We start from the raw sequence: 21,315 nt of genomic DNA, 5'->3' as shown, positions 1-21,315 counted from the left end.
CCACCATAATTATTGGGTGGAACAAATGCATGAACCCCAAATGTATCCTCTTCTGTAGGAGAGGGGTGCACATATTTAAGAGATTCTAAGCAGTCTGTGACCCAAGGAAGGTGAAGAACAACTGGTCCGCTCTGACTTTGTGGATGAGGCATCTTCCATCCAGGGAGTGAAGGGCTTTCCCCCAATGCTCACCCCACGGGTCTTCCTGCCGAGGAGGCCAGAAGCTGTTGGTGCCAAGCCCAGTGCTGTGCCCAGTGGCAAGGACCCACCCTGGACCCCCTCTGCCGTGCGCTGGGATGGAAACAACTACTCCGGTTGCTCCCCATCTGACCCCGTTCATGAAGTGATGTGGCGTATACAGCCTTTCCCACCTAACTCTTCCCCAGCTCTTCCTCCAGAAGGCAGGGACGTGTTAGAAGGGAGGAAACAAGGTTAACACGGTTAGGGTCCTCCTTCCCACTCCCTTATTAGCTAATATTTCAGCTCTCTGTATTTTATCCTCATCCCCCGAAGTGAGGTGGAGACTCTGCTCCCCAGACTTGACCTAGTGGTATAATAGGGCACAGTGTCCGACGCTGGAGGAAATCCTCGGATTGGCAGTTCCTAGGTGGAGGGGTCACCCCAGCCGCTAAGGGAGCGAAGTTGTGTCCCTCTCCACCACACAGGAAGCAAAACAGCCTCAGAACGATTGTGCAATGGGAACAAGGGGAACACTGTGGTGTTTGTGCCGAGAATTCATCAAAAACCTTGTTTCTGAAACCCAAAGTGACCTTTTTTGAGTGGCCCAAGCCCTACTTCAGAAGGCAAACACCACCAGATTGCCTGACATTTCCTTTTCTAAATTTCAAGCATTCCTGACTTTACATGGGCTATTGATCTGTTGGTTTGCAGCCCCGACGCAATTAAGTGAAGTCACTTTCTCGGCTGTTATAGTCTAACATAAACAACTGCTTTGAAACCCCAGTCCCTGCCCTGAATCTCCATCTCCTTCCCTCCCTCCCAGCGCCGCTCCCCCAAGCCCACCAGCCAACAGCGTGCAGTGCGCATGGAGCAGGTTGCAGAAAAGGGCATCTTTCTAAACCTGAAATTAAAATCTTCAAAGTTGAATTACATACTGTTGTACTGTGTCCATTTTTAAAGATCACATTTATTTGCTCACTCCTTACTTTAAATCTCTCTTGGCAGAAGCTTAAAAAAAAGAAAAACACAACCTCCAAAAGAGGGATGGTTTGTTGATTCTAGTCAGTCACACAAATGTGATGTGGAATCCAGTGAAGGAACGGTCCGGGCTCCACCTGGAACTGACAGTGAAGATGGATGAGAAGCAGTGACTCAGAGAGCAAAGGTTGAAAGGCGGTATTGCTCTGGGATTAGTGTTTTGAATGGATCTTAGATAGTCTCATCCATTGGCCCCAAAAGCCCCAGAAGACATGTCTGTATGTCCCGTATGTCGTAGGTGTACCCGCAGCTGAAGCTCAGTGTTCAGAACTTGAAAGATGAGCAGTCGAGATCCCAGAAGTGCATGGTACCTACTTTTTGTTATCTGGTGGAAACCATTTTTTTTTACTTGTTGACTCTATTATAGATGTCCCCCATTTTACCCCTTTGCCCCACCCCTCTGCCAACCTTCATCATATTTTTGTCTGTGCCCATGGGTATGCATAAATGTATATATATTCTTTGGCTCATCTCTTCCAATCCTCCCCATCCCCTTTGAGATCTGTTAGTGAAGAATATTCTTTCTAGACCTGGCCCGCATGGCTAAGTGGATTGAGCACAGGCCTGTGAACCAAAAGGTCGCCAGTTCAATTCCCAGTCAGAGCACATGTCTGGGTTGCGGGCCAGGTCCTCAGTTGAGGGCGTGAAGAAGCAACTAATCAGTGTACTCACATTGATGTTTCTCTCCCTCTTTTTCTCCCTCCCTTCTCCTCTCTCTGAGTAAATTTAAAAAGGCTTTAAAAAAAAGAAGATTCTTTCTAGCTCCAGTTAATGTGACAGAATTGGCCAGGGAAGGATATCTGGATGGGTTTGTGGTTGGTTTCTGCTGGTAAGAGAGGGCCTGCTAGCACAGAAGCATCTCGTCAGCCTAGTCTGGCGTGGGGACAGGAAGGAAGAGTGTTCTGACAAGGAAGTTAACAGGCCAGCTTTAAGAGGAGACCATCTTAAGAAATCAGTGCTCCCACTTTTTCCTTAAAACTCAGCCCCTTGTCCGTTGTCCACACATCGATGTGGGTAATCGAATTGCCCTGTGCAACTTTTTCCCAAGGTGAAAGCTAAGTCGGCTCTGCCTTATCCTTGCTTCTTAGGTTGAAAATCAGGCAGCCCCACACCAGCTCTTCGGACCGTCCTTGCTCAGGAGCTCAGGGAAAGACTTCAGGATGGGAGCTTCGCTCCCTGCCCTGATTTGACCAGCCAAAGTTAGGTCTCACTGCCCATAGAGAACAGTTTTCTCCCGTTATATGTTGGGAGATTATACAACCCAGCTTCGTGTAAGGCATCTGATTTATGCCCTTTGTCCCCTGAGATTGATAGCACCCAAGGCGTCCCATTTGAGATGAGACATTTTTTATTCGATCACACTAATTACGGGAAATGAAAGGAAGGAAATGAGTTTCTGCCGAAGGGTCTAACCTGGTGCTCCTTTCTTTCTGTCGCCACAGCTCCACCTGGCAGCCCTGGCATCGCTAAAAGGAGACATAGCAGAGCTTAATAAACGCCTGCAGCAAACGGAGCGGGAACGGGACCTTCTGGAAAAGAAGTTGGCCAAGGCACAGGTGAGACATCTGGAAAGACTTCTAACATTTGTGTGTGTGTGCACGCGCAAGTGTGAGAGAGAGATAAAACGAAGATTCAGAAATTCCCACCAAATGCAGGATAGCTTAACGAGTAAACATTCTCATAACCACTGTCCGGCCCACAGACAGACCCTGTAGGTCATCCCCAATCCCACCTTCCCTCCCCTGAAGGTGACGCTGCCGTGACTTTTATAGTCATGTTTCTCGTTTCTTTAGTTTCCTGCTGATGTCTATAGACAGTAAAGTTTAGTCTTGCCCATTTAAAAACTGCATTCTTTGCCCTGGCCAGTGTGTCTAGTTGTTTGAGCAAGGGGCATGTCTTGCCCCTTAACCAAAAGGTCGTGGGCTCGATTCCCAGTCCGGGTACTTACATGTGTTGCAGATTCAGTGCCCGACCAGGATGCTTACAGAAGACAACCAACCAGTGTCTCTCTCTCACATCAACATTCCGTCTCCCTAAAAGCAGTGAAAAAATGTCCTCGGGTGAGGATTAAAAAAACAACAACAACTGTTTTCTTTGGATCTCTTAATTTACAGGTTTTTCCTCTGTTCCGTGTTTGCTCTATGATTAATCTGTCAAATCCTGGCCAGTTGACCTATAGTCTCCCACAGTCTGGATGCTGCCGACTGAACACTCGTGGTGCAGTTCACCACGTTTCCCTGCCCCCGTACGTCCTGCAGATTGGCAGCTGGGTCTAGAGGCTCAGCCGGATTCGTGTCCGGACCCTTTGGCGTGACGTCAGAGGGTGTTTGTTTCACTGGGCAGCACGTAATGTCCAGTTGTCTTGCTTTTTGTGATGTTAGCAGCTATTGGTACTCAATGCCTAGGTTCATTTATTTGTTAAAACTTACAAATCACGATACTGCAATTCTACTATTTCTTCTTTAGTTATTAACTCTTAGTTATTAATTCTTCCTTAGTTATTAATTGCCTTCAAGAGACAACATTCATCACTTAAGATTTGTTGAAACAATGGTATAGTTCATAGAGGAAAAGCAGAATAAATGCTTTTCCTTTTATTGATTCTTTTCATTTATTTAACATTTTCCAGGTTAATGAATTAATTGCCCATGAGGCTCTAAAAGTACCTAATTGTTTTTAGAATATTTTAATCAATTTATGGATTTAAATGTATTTGGGTTTCAACTCATTGTAATTATTTTTCTTGTAGAAACTCAGATTTTAGTGTCTTCGGTCAGTAACAACCTCTTCAAGTTGGCTTTTGAGTGTTTTAATGTGGACCTAGTAGTTTTCCAGGCTCACCTAGTACATTTTTTTACTCTAAACCTGAAATTAACCACGCTCCAAGTAGCCCTGGTTTCACTGAGAAAAATATGGTGTTTCAAGACTACAATCTGGATGCTAAGGGTGCCGTTGCTTCTAAGTAATTATTTTTTTTACCTTAAGTATATTTTATTGATTATGCTATTACAGTTGTCCCTTTTCTCCCCTTTGCCCCCCTCCACCCTGTACCTCCCTTCCCTCCAGCATTCCCCCCGCCTTAGCGCATGACCATGGGTCATACACGTAAGTTCTTTGGCTTCTGCATTTCCTATACTATTCCTATCCTCCCCCTGTCTATTTTGTACCTACCAATTAAGCTTCTTATTCCCTGTACCTTTTCCTTCCCATTCTCTCCCTTCTCCCTCCCTGCTGATAAACCTCCATGTGATCTCTATTTCTGCGATTCTGTACCTTTTCTAGTTGTTTGCTTAATTAGGTCATTGTTTTCATACATGGCCAGGAATTTATGTATGTATTTATCTATCTATCTACATATGTATGTATAACTTTTAAGATAAAATACCTTAGGAGTTATTGCTCCTATTTGAATTGCCCCGTTCAAGTTTCATATTTCCCAAAGGTAAAAGCCAAGTCGATTCTGCCTTACCCTTGCTTCTTGTGTGGAGGCTCAGGCAGGCCCAAACCAGCCCTCAATACCGTCCTTGCTGAATTTCTCAGAGGAGACTACAGGGTACTTGTTCTTTTAGCTTCTTCTGTATTTTCTCTGTATCTCCTTTCTTTTCATAATAAAAATCCTGGTTCTTAAGGTTACAGCAAATGATTTAATTAGAATATTTTATAATTGCTTATTAGCTGTATTCCATATTATATGCAAACAATCTTGGGATAATATTAACACTACTATGACAAATATAGCTGCTGAGAAGAGTTTTAGGAAGTTTCTTTTTCCTTATGCTCTCCTCATTTCCCCAGTTTCTTGCCCGCTGCCTGGCCACATGGCCATTGTATCTTACACTCTCTCCCTCTTAGTCTTCAGCAAGTAAACCACACGTTTAATGTTTGCACTGTGCCGTGTCAGTTTCACTCCCGCTTTTTAGATTCCTCCGGGAGGAGGAGTCGAACCTCCAAGTTCTTCCCTGTTAATAACAATGTGTCTGTGCCCTTCATACTTGAAAGGCATTTTTGATGGATATGAAACCCTTGGCTCATCTTTTCTTTACTTGAATATGGGGTTTTTTTATTCTTTTTTGGCAGAGTGTTGCTCTGAGAGTCTTAATAATAAAACTTGCTTTTCTCTCATAGACACTTACTTATTCTAGACACCTATAGCATTTTTTTTCTTTTTTTTTTAGTCCAGTAATTTTACTGGGGTAACTCTCACTCTTAGCCTTTCTGGTTCAGTGTTCTCAAGTTTGCTGTGCATTGTTTTGACTTATTTTTAAATCAATATTTTAAATTTCAGGTAAGGGTTTTTTTAATTCTCGTGTTTAAGATTAGTTTGGTTCCCTTGCCAAAGCAAGAAAGGATGATTGGTATTTGTATGTTAGATTCTCTTTGCCCGTCTTCAGCATCTGTCACGATTTCCGACCCTTCCATTCTCCCTTTTTACTGCTCTTCCTGTTCTGCACACTGTTTCTCTTGAGACATTGTATATTGTGTTTGTCCCCTCCTGCGTGCCTCCCAGTTTAGTCTTTATTTCTGAAATGCATTTTTATTTTCTTTGTTTTTTCTGTGTTCTATTACCTTCCAAAGTTTTCTAATTGTGAATTATTTCTTTCATGTCTTTTGTCATTTTATTTTCTAAAAGTCTTCTAACTTATTTTGAAATAGTAAGCGGTTGTTTTGGGCTTTTTCTCCCCTCTCGTCTGCTTTGTGGCATGCTTCACGGTTTTGTAGGGATGTTTTTCTGCTCCTTTCTTCTCGTAACTTTTGTGTGGAATTTAACCTCAATACTTTTGTTTTTCATGTTTATGTGAAAAATGGTTTCCTTGAACTTTCAGAGAGCAGGGTGTAAGATGGCCTTCTAAATTTTTTTAAGTTCAAATAGCTGAGCCTCCTGTTGTCACGTTGTCCGAGCTGTGGCAGTCTGCTTTCCAGCGCGGCCTGGCTGTGTTCCCTCCCCAGCTCTACCTGGACCCGGCTTTTCCTCCGTCTCCGGTACTCAATTCTGACTCACTCCCAGCAGCTCCTCCTCCTGGAGAGGGGTCCTGGGATCCGACCTGAAAGTTCACAGGGTGGAGCTGATTTGGTCCCTTCAGATCTTACTGTGGGCCCCTTGCTCGCTCACTCTAGGCAAAAAAAGCCCTCCCGGTTCTAGCCGCTGTTCTCCAGTTGGCCCTCTTCACCCTCCTGTGTATACTTAGTGGTTATTTGGGGGTTTTTCCAAGACTGGGGTCTGTCACTCCGGCTGTTTCCCTCCGCCTCGGCCCACACAGACACCACTCGGGTGTTGTGGACAGTGGTGGTTTGTCTCTACCTGCGTGGGTTTGGTTGCTCCAGGGGACACCTTGTTTCTAAGGGCTCGGCCGTGCTGTGTAGGTGCACCGTCTGTTTTTATGTGGGAATTTGGAGACGGGAAAAGCAGGCTGCCACAGCCCTCAGTCTAGAATGACCTGTGGAAAGTTCCGAAACCTCGTGTCTCATAATCATATCTGTTGGAGTAGGGAGGAAAGACCCCGTGTATTTGAGGTCCTGTACTCCCACGTTTGACAGGCCACGTGGAGAAGTTAACTGCTTTCCCCAGGGTGGACGAGCAGCTTAGCGCCGGAGCCCAGGCGAGACTACCGGTGTTCTTTCCTCACGTGGGGCGTGCTGCCGCCAGGGGTGTTCAGTTTTAACTTGGGTAGATTCAACTAGATTTTAAGGAAAGTAAAATCTAAAATATTTTCCTTCTGATTATAAAAGTAATAAAAATGCGATAGAAAAAACTGGAGACATAGCATTATAATGTTTCAATGGTGGGCCCTGGTGAATTAAAACTTTTTTTAATACTTTTATTTTAATACATAAGTTTTTTAGAGAAAGGGTTTTTTTATTAAGGAAAAATATACAATGGTGTTAAGTCTACTTTACAACCTTATAAAGCCAACCATTGTTAATAATTCTTATTGGTGAGATTTAAAAAGAAAAAGAGAAGGAATTGTGAGTGCTTTTAACTGGAACCTGGCATTTTAAAAGGTGACCGCAGGTGTTTCTGAGAATTTAAGCCTGCAAAGACAAAGCAGCTTGTGTAGAGAATAGTGAGGGAATAGTGGGCAATGTTCTCTCTGCTCTGTTAAGGATCGATTCATCTCCCTTCTGACATATTTATGGTCAAAACATTCCCATGCGATTGTTTCTGATGGTTGGTTTTACTCCTAATGACAGTAGTCACTTCATAATGCCATTAATTAACTTTTGTTTGTGTGCATCCTTGCACATCAATACACTTAAAAATTACTCTCTGTTCCTTGCACTGGAGACATGTTTCCAGTTCAGATACTGGGACCCAGGGAAGAGAGCATGAAAAAGCAGTCAGACTGGCCGCCAATTTCACACCTTTTATGAAGATGAGATTTAGGCAAGAGAAAATGAGAACAATGAAATGACTGTGCCGTGCTTTCTGTGCTGTGTGCCTTGGTCAATGATTCATGTTTGAGGCTTTACCAGCATTTGGAAGTGCAAGTTCATGTGTAAATTTATGCTCTGTGGCTTTAGTAAGTTGTACCAGCTCTGTAAATATTACAGAGTTATGGTTAACTGAAATGTAAGATGTAAATCTTAGGTGTGTTCTTCTGAAATAATCAGAAACAAGGTTCAGCATCTGTGGAGTAATTATTATTTTTTTTAATTTTATTTGATTATGCCATTACAGTTGTTCTATTCCCCCCCCCATTCCCCTCCACCCTGCACCCCCTGCCCTCACCATTCCCCCCCTTTAGTTTATGACCATGTTTCTCAAGTTCTTTAGATTCTGTATTTCCCATACTATTCTTACCCTCCCCCCTATCTGTTTTCTACCTACCTTCTATGCCTCTTATTTTCTGTACCTTCTCCCCCCTTCTCCTTCTCCCACTCCCCTGTTGCTAATCTTCCATGTGATATTCATTTCTATGGTTTTGCTCCTGATCTAGCTGTCCTTTTAGTTTGCTTTTGTTTTAGGTGTGGTTCTTAATAACTGTGAGTTTGCTGTCCTTTCACTGTTCGTATGTTTTATCTTCTTTTTCTTAGATAAATCCCTTTAACATTTCATAGAATAAGGGCTTGGTGATGATGAACTCCTTGAATTTGATCTTATCTGAGAAGCACTTTATCTGTCCTTCCATTCTAAATGAAAGTTTTGCTGGATAGAGTAATCTTGGTTGTAGGTCTTTGGATTTCATGACTTGGAATACCTCTTTCCAGCCCCTTCTTGCTTGTAAGGTCTCTTTTGAGAAATCCAATGACAGTCTGATGGGAACTTCTTTGTAGTTGCCTGTCCCCTTATCTCTTGCTGCTTCTAGGATTCTCTTCTTCATTTTAATCTTGGCTAATGTAATGATGATGTGCCTTGGCGCGTTCCTTCTTGGGCCCAAATTCTTTGGGACTCTCTGAGCTTCCTGGATTTCCTGGAAGTCTATTTCCTTTGCCAGATTGGGGAAATTCTCCTTTATTATTTGTTCAGATAAGTTTTCCACTGGTGGCTGTGCCTTTCCCCCTTCTGGTACCCCTAAATTTGGATGTTGGAGCGTTTAAAGATGTCCTGAAGATTCCTAAGTCTCTCCTCATTTTTTTGAATTCTCCTGTTTGGTCATTTTTTTCTTCCTTCTAGTTCACTCCCTTGATTTGAGTCCCAGTTTCCTTTTCATCGCTATTGGTTTCCTGTGCAATTCCATTCATTTCAATTAGTTTCACCTTCATATGTTCCTCTAATTTGTGACTAAAATCAGCCAGTTCTGTGAGCATCCTGATCACCAGTGTTTTGAACTGTGCATCTGATAGGTTGGCTCTTTCTTCATCGCTTAGAGTTATGGGCTCTGGGACTTTGAGATCTTCTTGAGCCATAATGTTTTGGTCTGTTGGCACCCATTAAGTATGAGGAGCAGAGCCTTAGGTGTTCACCAGGGCGGGGCCACCCAGGTTGCTGGGTTGTAACACTGTATTTGGGGGCGGGGTCAGAGTGGGGAAATGGCAGCCCCCTCTGCTGCTTCCCACCACTGGGGCCTGCTCGGTCCTGTCTCACTGCTCACTCCTGTCTCACTGCTCACTCCTTCGCCGGTCTATCTGTGCACAAATGTGTGACCAGTCAACCTGCCACCCTGTGCCCTTGATGGGTCCGCCTGTCGCTCACTGGATTGCTCACTGGGTCCACCCGTTGCTACCTCACACCTGGGATCTGTGCGCCTGAGTCCGTCTGACTGAGTTTTCCTGTGCAACCCCGCTCAGCCAGCTGCTGGCTTCACCCCTCTTACCGGTCAGGCTGAAGAATTCCTTGTTATCAGACTTCCGAAAAGTTCAATTTTCTGTGTTCTGGCTGTGTTTTCTGTTGCTAATATTTTGTTGTCTCTAAACTTGGTTGTGTGAGAAGGCACGGCGTCTCCACCTATGCCTCCGTCTTGGTGGAAGTGTGGAGTAATTATTAATGGTGACTCGGGAACCGACTGAATAAAAGAAGGTCCGTTATACACAGTCATGAGATCCACCTGATGTAGAGTTTGGAGAACAGTGATGGGAAAGGAAGAGGTGAGTGAAGGAGCCCGAAATCAATATGATGAGGAAGACAGAGTACTTCTGTGTCAGCTTTCCATTGCTGCGTAACAGATTGTCACACCCTTACTGGCTTAAACAACACACATTTGTTACCTCGCGGTGTCTGTGCCTCGGGAGCCCAGGCACAGCCTGCTGGGTCCTCTGTAAGTTCTCAGTCAAGGTGCTGAGCAGAGCTGAATGCTCATCTGGAGGGTTAGTGGGGGCAGAGTTCGCCTCTGAGTTCACTCATGTCATTGGCAGAATTTATTTCTTTGTGTTTATGTGGTTTGTGGCAACTTGCTTCCTCAAAGCCAGCAAGGCAGGGAAAGACTCAAGAATGTCTGCTCACAAGCCAGAATGTTATATAATCTAATGTCATTATATTGAAGAGGTGTCCCGTCACCTTTGACACACTGTATTAGTTGGAAGCAAGTCACAAGTCCTGCCTGCACCCAGTGAGAGGGTGTTACCCAAAGGAGACTCAGGAATGGTGGGGGCGCCTTAGAGTCCATCCGTCCCAACTTTCTGGGGGATTTGATTAATAACATCACTATTAGCTTACGTCAGTAGTGGTACTGGCCACATTCCTTTATCTCTGTGTGTACCAGGCAGTATACCAGGCATTCTACATGCTTTATCTGCGTTCTCATAATGACCTCTGGCATAGACGCCATTGAACATTCCCATTTAGCAAATGAGGACATTGAGGTTTAGGGAATTTGAATATCTTGCCCGAGATTATATAGCCAGAAAGTGCCAATAGTCAGGAATTAAATCCAGGTTTCGTGGGAATCCATAGCTGTAGTAATCTTGTATTGTCTCTTACGCTGCCCAGGTTGCCCTTAGCCTGTAGAGAGGGTATGGAAGGGAGCGGGGCAGGGCACAGGTTATTTGGGTTTAAACATCTTTACCCTCCCAAATAAAGTAGGGATGCAGACGTGTGCGTGCATTTTCACCAACATTCATGAGCCCCGTGGGGGAGCAGCCTTGTGGGAACTGGCAAAGATCAGACCGCATTTAGCATTGAGTCAATGATGCTTGCAGCGTATTTGCTATTTATTTAGTACTGACAACTATTCTAAATTAACTTACTGCAGTTCTTTACAAACTACAGGAGGAAATATTTTAAACTTACGAGCTCCTTTGAACCTGGCCATTAGTAATAAGCAACACTTTTCTTTCTAAGCTTCCTGTCTTTGGAAAGCAAGTCTTCTGAATTTTCTATCTCTTGGCTTTTAGGGGAAAACTATATAAACAGTTTCTATTAAGTGTAATGGAGAGTGGGTTTTCCCTTTCTTCTGTATGCAATCATTAAAGCTGCAGTTTGCATGCCTTCCTTCCGCCACGGTCCTCCCCAGCTCCCTCCCTCTTCGATTTTGCCTGTCCTTGGTGAACTGCTGTAGCTGCTTTGCTCATGGATGGCGTTTCAGCCTGTGCCAGGCCGCTTTGTGCAGTTCCCTTGGTTCCTCCCACTTTCCCCTCAGGAGAACCTGGGCAAGGACTAAAAATGGGATGACTAGTTAGTTGCAGTCAATCCACTGTGACCCTGAGAGAGTAGCATGACTTCTTAGCATATTTTAAAAGGAAGTGGTACCGACTCTCTCTGCAGGAGGGTGGAAAGGGTTAACAAATTAATGATGGCGTTGCATTTTTCAAGAATGGAGCTCATAATGCTCTTAGGTTTGACAGCTGAGACTAATGTGATGATTAAAGATCCGAGGCCTCTGTGGAGTAAGATAAAACCCAGTGAAGAACACTAACAAAACCATAAAGCTCCTTAGCATCACCACATTGCACAGGGTTTTTCCAACAAGGGCTCAAGTTCTCGGGCCAGCCTGTCTCAAGGCTGACTCACCGCCCTGTCCCTGCTTGCGCCAGTAGCAGAGAGGAGCCTGCAGGGCTTTATTCTTGGTGGTTGTAATGGCGATGCTGCTTGTTTTTATTAAGCATTTTGCATGTGGGCAATTTCATCAATTTATGTGGCTAGACACAGTATTTATGTACATTTTTTTATTTGCTTCATCATCAAGATAGGGGAACTGAAACCTACGGAAGGAGCTTACAGTGTGTGTCTGAAGCCCCGATAAAATTCAGGGAAAACCAAATCTCATCCTGTTCAATCTGTCTTTTTTCTTTGCCTTTAAAACTGAAAGTCTATAGTTGCAGGAGAAATCCACACTCATAATGATACTGACCTCCAGAAATTCACAGCCGGCGCCGTGGCTTTGCTGTGAGGCAGGATCAGTCAAAAACTGAATGTAGGCTGAGAGGAAGGAGATCCCTGGATGCGATTACCAGAATAACTGAGGGGAAAAGGCAATAGCGTGTTGCTTGAAACCATTGCTTATTTTATTCAGCTGAAATTGTATGGGATATTTCTGTACAGTTGGATGAAGAAAATAATTCCTCACTTGTAAGTTTTGCTGGAAGAAGCTGCCATTGCTCCTTGTTAAGAAAGTTGTCACTGAATAATTGATCCTGGTGGCTTGGGGGAAGCTGGAGGGACTTACAATTCCCCGTTGTATCCCCCCCTGCGCCTACTTTACAGTGGCAGTGCTCCCAGGGGGTTGAGGAGCCGGCTGCTGGGGTTTCCTGGCTCTCATTTGGTGTAAGCACAACAGTCATTATTTCCCGAGGTTTACCAGAAGTGACTCAAAGCAGGAGGAGATCGGGGTGGCACCTCTCTGCTGCCACTTGGGATCTTCAGACAAATTGTAAAGAGGAGACAGGCCAGAGAGCTGGAAGGGAGTAGAGGGGAGAAGACTGTGGCTTTGAAGCTTAAAGCTTCAACCCCTCAATGCCATAAACAGGAATGAGAGAGTTTCTGTTTGTTACCTGGATTATAATAAATAAATTGATCACTTTACATTTAGTCTGTTTTCATTGATAAAATGTTTGTGTCGTCAGGATATGCAGTACTGACACAAAACCACAAGTTTTTAGTGGTTAAAATATCAGAGGTTTATATCTTCTTGCTGGGAGCTCGGTGGTGCTGGCTTCTTGCTGGAAGCTCTCAGTGGAGAGACTCCGCTGCTTTGCCCCCACCCAGCCTCCCAAGCTGCTGGGCCTCTGCCGCCTGGAACGTTGCCGGCAGCCGTGGCCTGGGGCAGGGAACGTAGCAAATCCCACAGGAGCTCTTAAAGGCTTCACGTCAAAGATGATGAATATTTACTCTTACCTCATTGGTCAAAACAAGTCACACGGCCATGTTTAGCTTAAGGGAAGTATAACCTGACCATGTGCATGGATGGAGGTGGACCAGTCTCAGTGAAGGCCCCTGCTGGCCACTATAGGGGTGCAGATACTTATGTGATGTGCCCCTCACAGGCCGGTACTGACGGAGCCTCACACACATCAGAAAGTACTAGATAGAAATGAGCACCATTTGAGAAGGGGTTGTGTTAACAGATTGTGACAAACTGGTTTTTTTTTTCCTTTTTAAAAAAAATGTCTATAATATTTTAATTCAAAAACTAAAAATTTTGTGCAAACGTCAAGTGGTAATAGAAGCGATACCCTTTTTTCCTCTGCGGTTGTCATCATTGTATTTACAATCTTCTTAAATGAAGCTTTACTGGCACACCCACCACAGGTGACCCTCATATGGAGGTGTGGTATTGAACTTGACCTAGCCTCTTGTCTTTTGAAAACAGAATGCCCAAAATCATACACCTCTTGGGTTCAAAATGCTTTCCCAGGTTGTGGGAATTTGGGGTGCTGAGAGGTACCGGGCTAGTGACTGTCCCCAATTCTCTCTCTGCCAAGAGAATGCCAGGGGTTCTCTTCCCCTGGCAGAGAATCGGGTCTCGCTCTGCCAGGCCAGTCCTGCTGGAGCGGGAGGTCACCGGGCAGGGAGGCACCATGTGTGCAGAGTGGCTTCATCCTTCCTGGGCACTGCCCACTGCTCGTCCACTTCCGCAACAAAGTGCCGCATTCCTGGGGTGGCTCTCGTGACGTTTAATGGGAGGTCTGACAGGGGTGTTTCGTTGGGTTCTTTTGGCTCCTGCAGGTGGCGACTTGTTTCTTCCCGCACCGTGGCCCTGGTGGGAGTTGCTCTGCTTTCCCTGGCACAGGGGCTCAGAAAAGCCCAGGGTTTTTGCTAAAGTGGGAGGCCTGTGCTTTTACATATCTTTGGCTGCACACAGTGAGAGTGCACAGAGTGGGGAGGTGTTTAATGAGGTACCTGAAGGGGACGGTGATTTATGCAGATGAACGTTAAGCACGCCTTCTCAACCATTCATTCATTTCAAGCAGCGATTGTTCAACCGGTGTGCCACAAGAATTTTTAAGACATGCAATACCTGAGTGTTAAGTCAGGGGAGCTGAGCTCTTTTCCCATAGGTTGTCAAATTAACAAAACAAAAGTGACAACAGCAAATGCTTAATAGCTAACCTGTATGAATGGGTCAAAATTATACCTGTTTTTGTTAGATCAGCAAAACATATATTTTTTGGTGTGCCATGAGATGAAAAGGTTGAAAATGATCTAGAGGCGAGGAGTTGTGATCATCATTTTTCAGTGTTCTCTCTCCACTGGGAAAGGAGCCCTCGGGTACCATGCCACCGTCTCTCCTCCCCCCACTCTCACTCCTGTCCTCGTCCCTCATTCTCCAGCAGAGGAGGCCAGCCGACAGCTGCGACCAGAGTTCCCTTCACAGTGGGCAACACAGTGACCGCCCCAATGGGGCCGAGCACACACCACCGAATCTCAGATACTATGGGAAATCAAAACATACCTATTAAGTACAGAGGCCTTTCACCATTTTTTAAAAGCATTCTTTTGGGAAAATATAGGAATGTAAAGCCGATATCTTTGCCATCACCTAAGAAATTTTTTCTTCAGTATTTTCTTGTTGTTACTCTGAGGTGAACCCCTAAGTTTCCAACATGCATTATACGTCTTTTTTCTTCTTTTAGCTATAAGCACTTTTCCATCCTACGGAATTATCCGGCTTCCCGCCGTCCCTGGTTCATAACCACACCGTCCAGGCAGACTTCAGTCACCCCCCTCTGGTTCCCTGCGGTCCGGGCAGCCGCGTGGGATCTTCCTGCTTAGGAAGCTCACAGCCGTACATGGGGACGCCCAGAGTTGTCTCTGTGGTTATCAGTGGGTCACATGCCTTTTACTTATATAAACACTTGCATCTCTTCATTTTAAAGTGGGTTTTGAAGTTTCTTATCTGCCTTAATAGCCTGTTGACCTATAAAGACTGTAAAGAAGGAAGAATAAGGGCTAATTAAGGGAGAGTGAGAGCTTGTTGAGTTGGTAAGGAAAAGCACTGCACAGCAGTTTGCAGCCCTGGAGCAGCGCAAGTGGAAACCAAAGAGGAACCAGCGAGCCGGCAGCGTGGGGCGGGGTGGTGGCACGGCCGAGACCAGCCCTTACCCTGCAGTTGTTGCAGCAGCGGGAATCAGTGCCCGTCGTCACAGGAGTGTCCTCCGCACAGGCTCGCTGGCCTGCCGTAGGCACATGCGAAAACAGTTTGGAGATGGGGGGAAAGCCCAACAGCCAAAGCCCACAGATGCTCTGCTCGGACAGGGAGCAGCAGTATTCTGCGGCGGTATGTTCCAGAGAAATGTGCTTTTCCACGTATTAACAGATACTGTCTTTGAGCTGTGTCATTTTGTGCACTTCTGTTGTCCCTTTTAAAGTGTGCTGGATCTCGGAGGAAAAAGACATAACTTCCTAGAAGGTTAGGAATGCGTGGCCTGTCACAGATTCATTCTGTTTAGGAACGTTTTTACGTGAAGTGGCTTTCACTCGGTGTTAATCTTTGCCTCTGGTTCCACGTATTTCCTGTGTACGTGACTTTGACTGGCCGTTGCTGGGTGTTTCAGGTTGTCACTGAGCACCAAAGTCATCCCACCATTTGTCTGAAAGTAACCATCTCACAAAAATCTGTTTTCATCAACCTTGTGGCACCTGATCTTGTTTATGGAGCTCTGAGCAGCCCCCAGGATGTTACCACATTACTACTGATCAAGCATTTGGTTGAGGGTTGTCTTCAGAGGTGTGGTCCTTGCAATGATTTAAACGTGTTGATCAAACTTCTTTGCTGAGCACTTGTGTTTCAGTATTGAGACCGGCCTGGTGTAGTGTTCTGCGTATCTCTGAAGGCTTTGCATCCATGGCAGGAGCTCCGTGTCCCTCCACTGGGAGCCTAGCAGATTCAGGGGAAGGGAGGACGCCGGAGGGGGCAGATGAGAGGTCTTTCCCTTGCCAGACTGCTACCAGCCCTGGAAGTGCAAAGCTGGCAAGTACATCTGGCTCTTGGCATTAGGAAACCTTGCTGAAAATAAAATTAAAATTCCTCTGCTGGACAGGAAATTAATCAGGGCTGAAGGTAGTAGATAGGAGCATAAGCTCCACTCCTTGTTCCTTCACCAACGACTGTTTTATTATTATGCAAATGAATGAAGCGCACAGTGACTGGTGGGGGTTGTGAGGAGAGGAGAGAAATAAAAGAGGTGAACGGGTTCCTTAGGATTTAAACTTTGGCAACAAAAATGTTTTTTATAGCATCTGCTGCCTCTTAGTCCATCGAATGCTGAGCAAGGGAAGCTCCTCAGCCTCTTTTGTCCTTGTTTCTGCAAAGTAGCCTTCATGACAATGTGATTTCTTCATTCCATAACACTTCCAGGTCATCCGGGGTGAGCCAGGCCATATGCCAGGTGCCAGGGCTAAGCCATGAGAACAGCCAGCCCCTGCCCTCCAGGAGTTTAGGGTCTTATAGGAAAAGATATCGGAAAGCATTAGGTCTGCAGAGAGGCAGGCACATGAGCAATGGTGTCATGCCACTTAGGGTTCTCTGGCTGACAAGTAACTAAAACAGGACCAGACAGACTTCAGCAAAAAAGGAATGAATGGGTGAATGGGAAACTGACTAGTCATAAAGGAGCTTGGGATGGAAGCTCTGGAGATATACAGAGCACGAACCAAGGGACTGTCTCCCCAGGACCCTCAGTCACGTGAATCGACTCCAAGCAACCCTGGGTCCATGTGCTCAAGATTCAAATTCCCGAAGAAGGTATCTAAATGGCACTTTGGGCCACTGTCCACTTTTTGGCTAAGAAAAAGAAGAGACTGGGGTAGTCCGACAAAGGCTGTGCACAATGGCTAAAGGATCTTTCTGCAAAGAGAGAATGAGTGTGAGAGACACAGACACAGGTGTTTACCAGGGCGTTGCCAAACAGCTGTTGCTGCATTTCTTGGAATTTGCTGGTCAGTGAGCAGGTTCTGTTTGGGGTGTGCACACCACTGAGCTTGTGATGGTTTGGAGCCATGAAACTTAGAACCACTAGCCTATCGCTGCATCACCTCACTGGCATTTCTTTCTTGGTCTCTTGATTCCAGTGTGAACAGTCCCATCTCATGAGAGAGCATGAGGATGTCCAGGAGCGGACGACGCTTCGATACGAGGAGCGCATCACGGAACTCCACAGCATCATCGCCGAGCTCAATAAGAAGATAGACCGTTTGCAAGGCACCACCATCAGGTAGTAGCCTTCACATCATCCTTCTCTCTGCCCCTCTGGGCTGTAGCCTAGGTCTTGGGGTCGAAGCCGCCCCTATGAATTATAATGATGTTTTATTTGTAACTCACACTTTTACAGTTGATAAAGTAGTTTCTCTTTGCTTTGTCTGCCATATGCTTTCCCCTTTATTATTCTGTTCTAAGGGTGGCAGTTGGAATCCTCAGTTTATTAGGATGTGGAATCAGAAGTTGAGTGAGATGCTTTATTAACAAGTTCTACGCGGAGCCCCTCTCTCTGAGAGACCAGCGTCCCTCCCATGCCTTTGCCTCACCAGGTTTGCTCTCGATGTGTAAACCATGTGCCTCCCTGGGAGATTTCCAGAGATTTAGGAATGAGGCTTATAATTAAGCATTACGTAGCCTTCTAGATAATCTAATAATATTTTGAGCTGATGTCAAGTCGATTTACCAACATGGATTTAGCCTCTTACACATTCCTAAGGTGGGGGCAAGATTTGATCCATCACTGGGGAAAAGGCCGGGCTCAGTGTTGTGGGACTGCTTCTTCCTTGTTTGTCAGTCAGTTGGCCCCAAACCTCCTGCACACAGCACTTGGTGTGTCTGCCCTGCTGTTCAGGGCAGAGGTTTGGCTTTAAGTGACTTTTACTGAGCTGATGAGAGCTGTTGTCTTCCTGTCTGTGCTCAGGGCACTGCCCTGAAGAAAGCACCTTTATGGAGAAGGAGTGCTTTGTTTGTTGAATATCTGTGCAAGCCACAGGTATGAGCATTAAAGGCAGCCTCCTTAAATTCTCCCTGCAGAAGGCCTGGGTTAGAAGAAACTTCGGAAGCATTTTGTCCCAACTCTGAGAGTCATAGTAATGACAGGGTTCCTTGATGAGGGTACAGTCGGGCCTGTGTTTTCCTGGGCAAAATCCCGGAAACACGTGCCCTGAACTGGGGCCACACAATAAATTTCATATTCTAATTTAGAACCTCAAGACTTTTACACTGCATCCTGGTCTTCTGAGTAGATTGTAGGTTAGTAATGCATGAGCAGAGAAACTTTCAGCCCAAAGAAACGATTATAACAGAGTTAAAGGAGGCTGATAGACTAAGCTGGTAGGTTTGTAATTTTCATTAAAACATGTTGTACTTTAAACACTTGAAGATGAAAGAAGGCAAATGGGCTCAGTGAGTTGTGAAAAAACGCATCACACATGACCTGGAAAACTCAATTTCAGGATGCTTAAATTGATGATCATGGCCAAACTGCTTCATGTGAAAATACAGTGAGCTTCTTGACCATAAACATTTATTCATGCCTTTTATTTAAAGGAAAATTATATCTGTGCAGATGTGTCGTTAAATTCTGCCAGTTTTCATTATGTAAATGGTCTGGTTCCTCCTTGAAGTGACTCCATGAAGAGCTGGAACACATGCAGACATGTGGGCCAGTGAGACAAGGCTCTTCTTGTCCTCCGAACTCAGCAGCTAAGGCATCGCCCCAGCCCCCAGCACACCAGGAAGTTTGCCCTCAGATCCTGTGATTCTGTGACAGGCTCCGTAGCAGCCATTCACCTCAGACGAATCCCGACTGCCCTGGCATATCCAGGGTCTAGAGGATTGATGGTCATACAGTCACATGCAATGCTGGCAGACTTTCTTGTCACTTCAGTCTGACTTAGGAATTTATTAGAAAAGCTGAAAAATTATTAGTAAGGGACTAAGTTTATGTAAACTATGGTATACCCACATTTAAGCAATACTGAACTGCTTAAAGAAAGAAAATGTCAGTATTCGTTTTCAGTTTTTATCTCAGATCATGTTCAGAGAACCAGGGACCTTTTGTGACTTCCCTAGGATACTGTCCCATCTCTTACAGCGACAGGGCTAACATAGCCAAGAATCAAATACTGTTGGTGGCTCAATTCCAATGTAAGTCAAAGTCACACATCAGCTCTCTTAGGTAAAGAGTAAGTAAGCACTGATACGAAAAGATAAAACGATGAGAATTTGAATGGAGACAGTTGTGGTGATTGAAATCAGTCCAGATTCGTAGAGCCTTACAAACCACACCGAGCTTCCCTTTCTGCAGAAGCAGCCCTTCGCCTGTTGGGTACGGCTGCCCTGCCTTGCCAGGAGACTGCGGCCCTCTGATCCCAGGCAGGGGTGCCGGGTGTCTTCACACCCTGCTGCTGCTCCATTCCTCTTCTAGGCCTAAAAGGAGTTCCAGTTCTTCCTGCCCGAGAGATAAGTAGAAATTCCAACCTGAGAAGATACAGCTAAAATATGAAAAGATCTCTAAGATTTTGTTCATTTATAGTCACCAAAACTTGGGGGCAATATGTGTGGGATTAGGACCTATGGGTTCTAGTTCAGGGAGAGAGGAATGCAATGTTGGGTTGATGGTGAATTTATTGATAGGACTATTCCTACCAGAAATTCTGGATTCACTATTTAAGTTCCAGTGGTTTGATGAACTGAAAAGTAGAATCAGTGGTAGACTACATTAAACAACATTAAAATGCCAGAACCATAATAGAGTAATATAGGAGTCCAGAGGCCTAGCGAGTGAGGAAGTTGGGTGGGAGATGACATCGTTAAGATGGGATCTTCGATGCCACTTAACTCCTGCAGCGAGTGTGGGTTTAGTCACTATGTCGGGCAATGGGACAACAGTAGTGATCAGAAAGGTCTGACCTGTAGAGATCTTTCAGCCTGGCTCATTGGTCACAGGGTCTCTAGGACTAGCCTACATGGGCAGCCTGTGGACGGTGTACTTGATCTTTCTGGGTCAAAAAACTCTGGACTGGTGAACAGGGACTTGACTTGCCATGCAGTGGAGACTCAGGGCCTCTTACCCAATTTCCTTTACCTGGTCCAGCACACTGACCCAGAGCACCGTGGATGCAGGGGAGGATGTGTACAGTCCTGCCACAAGTGCGCACAGTCTTCCTTCTCCCCTTCCAAAGAGACGTAAGAGGGAGACCGTGCAGTGGGGAGAAGAGAGAATAACAGTAGTGGGACGGTAACTGGCTCTGAGCTGATGATAGACCCCGAGACCTCCAAAAACCTATAGTCCATCAGTCAGAGTGGGGATTTGTGAAGGTATATTACCAGTCAGCCCAGACCGCTGTAACAAAATGCTACAGATTGGGTGGCTTAAACAGCAGAAATGTATTTCTCACAGTTCTGGAGTCTGGGAAGGCCAACATTAAGGTGCCAGCCAATTCAGTTCCCCGCTGGGGGCTCTCTTCCTCATTTAAAAACGGTTGCTTTCTCACTGTGTCTTCACAAGGCAGGGGAGAGAGATGAAGCAAGTTCTCTGGTATCTCTTCTACAATATAGGTCACTAATCCCATTATGAGGCCCCTGCCCTCATGACCTCATCAAAATTTCCATCTCCAAATATCATTACATTGAAGGGTAGGCTGCAACCTATGATTGTGGCGGGTGGAGAGGACACATTTCAGTCCATAATACAGCACCATTTGTGAGATGAACATTTTTCAGGGCCCTGGAAGCATAGTAAATGCTCCTAACCAACAACAGAATATGGTGCCACCTTTTGGGGGAGGGTCCAGAGACCAAAAGGTGGAAATAGAAGTGGCTCCTCTCATTTGTATACCTGAAATCCCACTTTAAAAAATTGTTGCTTCTCATTCTTGCAACTTTAAGCTCTGCTAGTTTAGAAGTCTTGGTTCCGCAGGAACCTGTGACTCCACCGAAGAGTATAACAATGATCCCATTGACTGCCACCAGGCTCTTGGCAATAAAGAGAGTTACTGTACTGGCTGGGGTGTTGGGATCATTCAAAAGGAAATTGGATTGTTGCTGTCCAGAGGGGCAATGAGGACGATGCCCCGAACCAAAGGGATTCTCTGGTCCGCCTCCTAGAAACTGCCCAGTGGTAAAAGTTTGTACATTAGAACAACCTAGAGGAAGAAAGTTATACATATCAACTTAGCCTCATGACCAGTCGCGAAAAGTTAGTGAAACTTAAAGTCTCATAGTTCTGAAACTGGAAAAGTCAGCATTCATGCCTCCTGCCACTACCAGAACCGATGAGTAGAGACAAGGATTGGATCTTTAT

General features: G+C 45.3%; 1 protein-coding gene across 8 annotated transcripts in view; it reads left to right on the top strand.

The window, feature by feature from the left end:
- MCC (MCC regulator of WNT signaling pathway) overlaps nucleotides 1-21,315 on the top strand; it is a 417,242-nt gene that overhangs the window by 306,232 nt on the left and 89,695 nt on the right. For all 8 annotated transcript variants that reach the window (XM_037167030.2, XM_037167029.2, XM_037167031.2 and 5 more), the window contains 2 exons: nucleotides 2,661-2,774; nucleotides 17,102-17,244. In XM_037167030.2, the coding sequence (XP_037022925.2) occupies nucleotides 2,661-2,774; nucleotides 17,102-17,244 (257 nt within the window). The remainder of the gene's footprint in view (nucleotides 1-2,660; nucleotides 2,775-17,101; nucleotides 17,245-21,315) is intronic.

This window comes from Artibeus jamaicensis, unplaced genomic scaffold (genome assembly GCF_021234435.1).
Source record: "Artibeus jamaicensis isolate MK-2021 breed Jamaican fruit bat unplaced genomic scaffold, CSHL_Jam_final contig_402, whole genome shotgun sequence".
Classification (NCBI taxonomy): Eukaryota; Metazoa; Chordata; class Mammalia; order Chiroptera; family Phyllostomidae; genus Artibeus; species Artibeus jamaicensis.
The sequence above is the reverse complement of the archived record's forward strand: the minus strand, read 5'-3'. Positions and strand labels throughout refer to the sequence as shown.